The sequence below is a fragment of the Muscardinus avellanarius genome, assembly GCF_963383645.1.
Source record: "Muscardinus avellanarius genome assembly, chromosome: 6".
Lineage (NCBI taxonomy): Eukaryota > Metazoa > Chordata > Mammalia > Rodentia > Gliridae > Muscardinus > Muscardinus avellanarius.
Window position 1 is genome coordinate 135,965,466 of NC_137791.1, and position 7,672 is coordinate 135,973,137.

The 7,672-nt window shown below is 48.2% G+C and overlaps 1 protein-coding gene and 1 pseudogene across 2 annotated transcripts; both read left to right on the forward strand.

Annotated features, from left to right (window-relative positions):
- Window positions 1-2,244: 2,244 nt before the first annotated feature.
- On the forward strand, window positions 2,245-2,957 carry BLOC1S4 (biogenesis of lysosomal organelles complex 1 subunit 4; the record flags this gene model as incomplete). The annotated part of the gene is given in 2 exon segments (XM_080697285.1): window positions 2,245-2,869; window positions 2,872-2,957. Coding segments are annotated over 2 exon segments (711 nt in total).
- A 2,555-nt stretch (window positions 2,958-5,512) lies between these two features.
- Window positions 5,513-6,841, forward strand: LOC308264169 (zinc finger CCCH domain-containing protein 15-like; annotated as a pseudogene). Its single transcript has 2 exons — window positions 5,513-5,592; window positions 5,645-6,841. The product of its transcript is annotated as a zinc finger CCCH domain-containing protein 15-like (transcript).
- The last annotated feature ends 831 nt before the right edge of the window (window positions 6,842-7,672 follow it).

Genomic DNA, 7,672 nt, shown 5'->3' on the forward strand with positions numbered 1-7,672 from the left:
CTGCACAATGAGGGCACTCAAGGACAGCCATGTCAAAAAAAGTTGATGACTGTGTGGGGGTTACTGGGGATCGAACCCAGGGCATTCTACTTCTGAGCTACAGCCCCAGCCCAATTTTATTTTTTATTTTCAAACAAGGTCTTGCTAAATTGCCGAGGGACCTCACTAGGTTGCCGAGGCTGGCCGCAAACCGCAATCCTCCTGTCTCAGCCTCCCAAGTGCTGGGATCACAAGATGCGCCACCACGCCCAGCTAGCTTTCCACATCTTAAATGAAACATTCACTACCCACAGGAAGGTCTTCTTTCACAACCGGGTCCTCTGGTGTACGTGCCTTCTAGAAAAATCTAGACATTTCTAGTAATCCCCTCTGGCTTTACACTTTTCCATTTCCTTTCCCCTGTATCTCAAGTCTTCTCCCTTGCTCTATGCTCTAGGTTGGCTTTGGCCTCCTCAGCTCCCTTCATGTCTAGGCAGGTCTACCTTTGGTGACTCTCCAATCAGAATGAACTTTCATGACCACCGGACCTGTATCCCGCGGCTCCCGGGGAGGCTGGGCAGGAAGGTCACTAGTTCAAGGCCAGCCTGGGCGACTTAGTGAGAATGCCTCAGGATAAATAAAGACCGGAGGTGCAACTCAGTGGTAGAGCAAGCGCCCCTGGGTTCAATGCCCAGGACTGAAGAAATTTTAAAAAAAAATGACTTTTATGTTTCACAGATATCCTAAGTTAACTTTTTCCCTCTAATTACTGTTGGGGTGAGTTATCGGCTCAGGAACTCGGGGTCTGCAGGGTCCTTGGCTAACGTGACGGAAAAGAATGTCAGCACGCGCAAGTTAGAGACACAGACAGAGGTTTATTGGGAAAAGGGAGGAAATACACATTCAAGAGAGAATGCGGGCCCCTCAAGATGAGGAAGGCATATTGGGGAGTTCAGGGTTCTCTTCTTATAGGGGACTTCCGTGAGGGGTGGGCTGGAGAAGGTATGTGAGGATGAGCTCGATCCGGTAGTCCCGAGGCGGTTTATGGTGGGCAGGTGTCTGGTCGGCTTCAGGGTGGATGAGCTCAGTCCAGTAGTCCCGAGGCGCTTCCTGATGGTCTGGTGTCTGGTCAGCTTTAGGGTGGATGATCTTGGGTTGATTGGGGCCCTCATTAGTTGATTGACGGATAAGCTGGGATATCCTAAATTATAGGTTTCTCGGAAATATTGTTAACTCTAGGATCTACAAGTTTCCCAGGAATTTATGGGAGAGTCGGGCCTGGGAAAGAGAGCTAGTTTGTGCACTAGAGGAAGAAGCACTTCAGCTCCAGGTTCTTATATCAAAGTTATATTTTTACTTTTCCTTCCTGTCTCCTTTCTACCTACTTCTTCCTCCTATCCTACATCATTACCAGTGGTGAAGAGCACACAAAAATTACGAACCAGCCGGGAGTGGTGGTGCATGCTGTAATCCCAGCATTCGGGAGGCTGAGGCAGGAGGATCGCAGGTTTGCAGACAGCCTCAGCTACTTAGTGAGGCCCTTTGCAACTCAGCGAGACCCTGTTTCATATAAACAAGAAAAAATAGGGCTGGGGATGTGGCTGGGAGGTAGAACGCCCTGGCTTCCATCCCCAGTACCACCAAAAAAAAAAAAAAAAAAAGTATACCTACACACTTAACAAAACTACCTCGCATTTATTTTCTTGACCTGGACAGAGACCTCAGAGGTGTGCGGATTGCTAAGGCTATGGTGTGCACAGCTTAGACCTGTGAGCTTAATTCGATTCTTCTTACACCTTATTTATTCCTCTTCTTGTTTTTCTTCTTTCTTTCCCTTTTTTCTTTTTTGGTGCTGGGGATTGAACCCAGAGGCCAATTACCTCCAAGCTACACCCCCAGCCCGATTTTATTTATTTGGACACAGGGTCTAACTAGATTGCTGAGGACCTCGCTAAACTGCCGCGCTGGCTTTGAGCCTGCAGCTGCGTCCCGAGTCCCGGGGTTGCCACGTGCGCGCCACGCCCAGCTTTCTTCTAGCTTTAGGCTCCCGAGCTTGAGCGCGGACATTGAGAAACCCGGGCCTGAGCGCGCGCGCCCGCCAGGAAGCCGGAAACAGGTTGGTACGCGCACGCGCGCGCGCACAGTAACCGGAAGCGGGGGGGGATCGCGAGCAGGGGCGGAGCGCATGCGTGGGGGAGCGTGACGTCAGGCGCCGGCGCCGGAAGCTGGGCGGGCGCGGGCGGGCGCGGGCGCCGGAAGCGGGCCATGGAGGCTGGTCCCGGGAGTCGAGGGCTGCCGCGCGAGGCGCCGGCGGAGGAGGCCGAGCCGCCGGGCGAGACTTGGAGCGGGGACAGCGGCCATGTGTCCCAGAGCCAGAGCAGCGCCTCGGGGCCGTGGGAGGACGAGGGCGCCGAGCTCGGCGCGCCGGGCCGCGACCTGCCGCTCCTGCGCCGCGCCGCCGCGGGCTACGCCGCCTGCCTGCTGCCCGGGGCGGAGGCGCGGCCCGAGGTGGAGGCGCTGGACGCCAGCCTCGAGGATCTGCTCACGCGCGTGGACGAGTTCGTGGGCATGCTGGACATGATCCGCGGCGACTCGTCCCACGTGGTCGGCGAGGGCGTGCCGCGCATCCACGCCAAGGCCTCGGAGATGCGGCGCATCTACGGCAGGATCGACCGGCTCGAGGCCTTCGTGGCGATGGTGGGCTGCAGCGTGGCCCGGATGGAGGAGCAGGTGGCCAGGGCCGAGGCCGAGCTGGGCGCCTTCCCCAGCGCCCTCAAGAAGCTGCTGCACTCCATCCACGTGCCCGCGCTCTTCGGCAAGCCGCCCGCCGCGAGGCCGCCGCGCGGCGCCTACGAGCCGCCGCCCCTGTTTCGGACCGAGGATCACTTCCCCTGTGCAGCCGCCGACCCCGGCCCCGACGCCGCCGACCCCGCCGCCAGAGGCCCCCAAATGAGACTTTTCTCTTGAGCATTAAATAAATGAAAGGCCCTGTGCATAGGCGTTTATGACGTTGGAGTAGGGGATTTTTTAAATTTGTTTTCTGCCAGGCCTTCGCAGAATGCTCTTTATGCCACGTAAAAACTATAGACCTCCTGTGTCTTCCAGTTCTAACCTGAATGCTGCTTGGTGAGCTGACGAAACGGTGCACTGTGGCACAACTGTTATTTTTACGGATTTTACTAAACTCACAGTATTACCTTTTCAAGATTTATATATTTATGTAACCATAAGAAAAATGACCGAATCATTAAAGCCTTGTTATTCAATCCTGATAGTGATGCGCTTTTTGGTATTTTTAGTATAGCCTACTTTTAGGGTAGGTGGTACAATATTTAGCATTATATGCACCTTTCCATATCATGGATTGCAAGCCAAAAGGGAATTAGACAATTTCTGAGAGCATATTTTTGGGGGGGTTTTTTGTTGTTGTTTTTTTTTTTTTGTATTTCAAAATATGACCTCAGCCTTAGTTTTGTTTTGCGCAGGTCCTGGGGATGGAACCCAGAGTCTCTTACATGCTAGACAAGCACTCTGCCACCGAGCTACACCCCAGCTCTTATTTTGAGTCAAGGTCTGGCCAAGTTACCAAGGCTGACCTCAAATTTGAGATCCTCCTGCCTCAGCCTTCAAGTTGCTGGGAATCCAGGTGTGTTCCACCAAGTCTTAGTTTATAAGTAGCAAACCTAACTTGTGGTTGCCAGTGTTTGGTTTATAACAAGTATTAAATACTTGTTATAACAAGTATTTATATTTTATATATAACAAGTATTTAAATTTTATTGGAGCCTGGCGTGGTGGCGCACACCTGTAATCCCAGCGCTTGGGAGGCTGAGACAGGAGGACTGCACAGGTTCAAAGCCAGCCTCAGCTACTTAGTAAGGCTCTCAGCAACTTAGTGAGACTCTGTTTCCAAATAAGATATTTTTTTTAAAAAGGGCTGGGAGTATAGCCCAGAGGTAGAAATCCCCTGGGTTCCATCTCCAATACCACCACCACACACAAAAAAAATTTTATTGGCCGGGCGTGGTGGCGCACCCTTGTAATCCTGGCGCTAGGAAGGCTGAGACAGGAGGATCGCGCAGGTTCCAAGCCAGCCTCAGCTACTTAGGCTCTCAGCAACTTAGTAAGACCCTGTTTCCAAATAAAATATAAAATGGTTCTGGGAGTATAGCCCGGAAGTAGAAAGCCCCTGGCTTCCACCCCCAGTACCACCAAAAAAAAAAAAAAAAAAAAAAAAAATTGGAGAGGGTCTCCTGACAAGAAATACATAATTTCCTTTTTTGTTGAAAAATAAGCATCTTGAGTGAGCATGGTGGCACACATGTGTAATCCCAGAATTTGGGAGGCTGGGACAGGAGAAGCAGGTTCACAGCCTTTGCAACTCGGACCTTATTTCAAGCTAAAAAATAAAATAGGGCTGGAGGTGTAGCCCAGAGGTAAGATGCCCCTGCGTTCAATCCCCAGTACCATGCCAGGCACACGCTTACAATCCCTGCACTTGAGAGGTGGAGACAGGAGGATCATGCAGATTTGAAGTCAACCTTGCTGTCTTAAAAGACCCTGTTTCCAAATAAAAATATAAAATATTAAAAATATATTTTAAAAAATAGGTCTGGGAGTGTAGCCCGGAGGTAGAAGGGCTACAAAAAAAAAAAAAAAAAATCCCCAGTAATACAAAAAAAGAAAGAAAAGAAGCATTTTGCCTATATGACTTTAATAATAGCATTGAAATAGTGGCTTGATGCCAGGCGTGGTGGCACACGCTTGTAATCCCAGCATTTGGGAGGCGGACAGCCTCAGCTACTTAGTCTCTTTGCAACTCAGTGAGACCCGGTTTCAAAATAAAGAATAAAAAATAGGGCAGGAGGTGTAGCTCGGAGGTTGAATGCTCCTGGGTTCCATCCCCAGACCCGCAAAAATAAATAAATAAATAAATAAAAATAGTGGCTTGAAAAGCTGGGCGTGGTGGCCCACCCTTGTAATCCCAGCGCTTGGGAGACAGAAGGATCGCACATGTTCGAAGCCAGCCTCAGCTCTTAGTGAGACCCTGATTCCAAATAAAGTAAAAAATAGATCTGGGCGTGTATCTTGGAGATAGAAAAGCCCCTGGGTTCCACCCCCAAGTATCACACATACGCACACATAAATAAATAAATAAATAAATAAATAAATAAATAAATAAAGGCTCGGAACCAGGCATGGTGGCACATACTTGTAGTCACAGCATTTGGGAGGCTGAGACAAGGATCGCAGTTCCAGGACAACCTCAGCTACTTAGTGAGGCTCTTTGCAACTCAGCAAGACCCTGCTTCAAAATAAAGAATAAAAAATAGGGCTGGGGGTGTGGCTTGGAAGTAGAATGCCCCTGGGTTCCATCCCCAGTACCACAAAAAATAAAATAGTGGGAGCTGCTTTCCGTGCATTGTGGCGGCGACGGCGGCCCCCTCTCCCTCCTCCTCCTCCTCTACGGTGGCGCCAGATCCCTCGCCGGTTGGTTTCTGCCTAAGCCTGGCCGGTGCCACCTGTCTCCGCAATGCCCCCCAAGACACAGGCTCAGGCCGGGGGCAGCAAAAAGGCGGAGCAGAAAAAGAAGGAGAAGATTATCAAAGACTGAACCGAGGGATTTTGAGTATGTCTACCACAAAGCAATATCCCCAGCCAACAGGATTATTTTTAAGGACAAAACTTTCGGTCTAAAGAATAAGAAAGGAGCAAAGCAACAGTTTATCAAGGCTGTCACTCATCAAGTTAAATTTGGTCAACAAAATCCACGTCAGGTAGCACAAAGTGGAGCTGAAAAGAAATTGAAGACGACAAGAAAAAAGAATTGCAGGAGCTAAATGAATTGTTCAAACCTGTAGCTGCTGCTCAAAAAAAGGCGCAGATCCCAAATCTGTGGTATGTGCGTTCTTCAAGCAAGGACAGTGTACTAAAGGAGATAAGCGTAAGTTCTCTCACGACTTGACTTTGGAGAGAAAATGTGAGAAAAGAAGTATTTACATTGATGCCAGAGATGAAGAACTTGAAAAAGATGCTATGGATAATTGGGATGAGAAAAAGCTGGAAGAAGTAGTGAAGAAGAAGCGCGGTGAGGCGGAAGGAAAAAACCAAAACCCAAATAGTGTGCAAGCATTTCCTGAAGCTACTGAAAATAAGGAGTATGGCTGGTTTGGGTGTGCCCTGGAGGGGGGATAACTGCATGTACCGGCATGCGCCACCTCCTGGATTTGTGTTGAAAAAGCATAAAAAGAAAGAAGAGAAAGAAGATGAAATTCCACTAGAAGATCTAATTGAAAGAGAGCGTTCTGCCCTAGGTCCAAATGTTACCAATATTACTCTAGAATCTTTTCTTGCGTGGAAGAAAAGGAAAAGACAAGAAAAGATTGATAAACTTGAACCAGATATGGAAAGAAGGAAAGCTGACTGCAAAGCAGGGAAAGCACTAGGATCAGTGGTCGTGAGGTGTTTGAATTTCGTCCTGAACTGGTCAGTGATGAGGAGGAGGAAGCAGATGATACCCGTTACACTCAGGGAGCAGGTGGCGATGAGGTTGATGATTCTGTGAGCGTAAATGACATAGACGTAAGTCTACATCCCGAGAGATGTAGATGAGACTGGTATTACTGTAGCCAGTCTTGAAAGATTCAGCACATATGCTCCAGAAAAAGATGCAGACAAATTAAGTGAAGCTTCTGGAGGTAGGGCTGAAAATGGTGAAAGAAGTGATCCGGAAGAGGACGACGAAGGGGAGGTACAGGAAAATGGAGCCATCGATGCTGTTCCTGTTGATGAAAATCCTTTCACTGGAGAAGATGTGGATGAGCTAGAAGAAGAATTAAACACACTTGATTTAGAAGGATGACACCAAACAAGTTAATGGAAAAATCTGAGTCAGCTCAGCCTGAGTTGAATTTGATTACATTAATTTTTTCCGCCTAGGATCAACAGGATGTTTACTTCCCATGCTGATTCTGGAGGGCTTACTCTCCTCCTAAAGAGGAATGTTTCCTCTACGTCTTCTCTTCTGACTGGCTACTTCTCATAGTAAGTTCAGAGTAGTTCATGATAAATTGAAAATATAATGGTCGTTGCAGAAAATGATTGATTGCCCTAACTGTCTACTCAAGTAGGAAGTGTAACTGCTTTTCCAGCTTTTGGGTTTCATTGGGCATGTGCTATTACCAAGAACAACATCAACTGAAGTTTAAGATACCCTTCATTTGATGCAGTTTTTAATGAGTGATTTCTTCTTTGTACTTATATGTTTTAAAGGCTGCCTAAAATACGAGCACTGTACGTCATAAAGGAAACTGCAGATGCAGACTCAGTATTGCATATCTTTTGACAATTAGTTGAACCTTTAAAATGGGGTTTCCTTGGCCTGACAGGATCGGCTGCAGTGTCACACCTGTGTTAAACTGTTCAAAAGTTTTCTCTCTTCCTTTTTGCCAATAAAATTGTAAATAAAGACCACCATACGTTAAAAAAATAAAAAATAAAATAGCGGCTTCGGAGCACCTCTTGAAGGCAAAGGTGAGAAACTCAAGTACCGTTCCACAGCGCTGTCTGTTTCTTTCCCTGAAGACGGCTGGTTAAAGCATACTCGCGAGTGAATGGCGTTAGGGTTTTGTCCTTTCACTCTGTCAGCATGGGATGCTTCAGGCCTCTCGCAGGGACAGTTGGCTTTGATCTC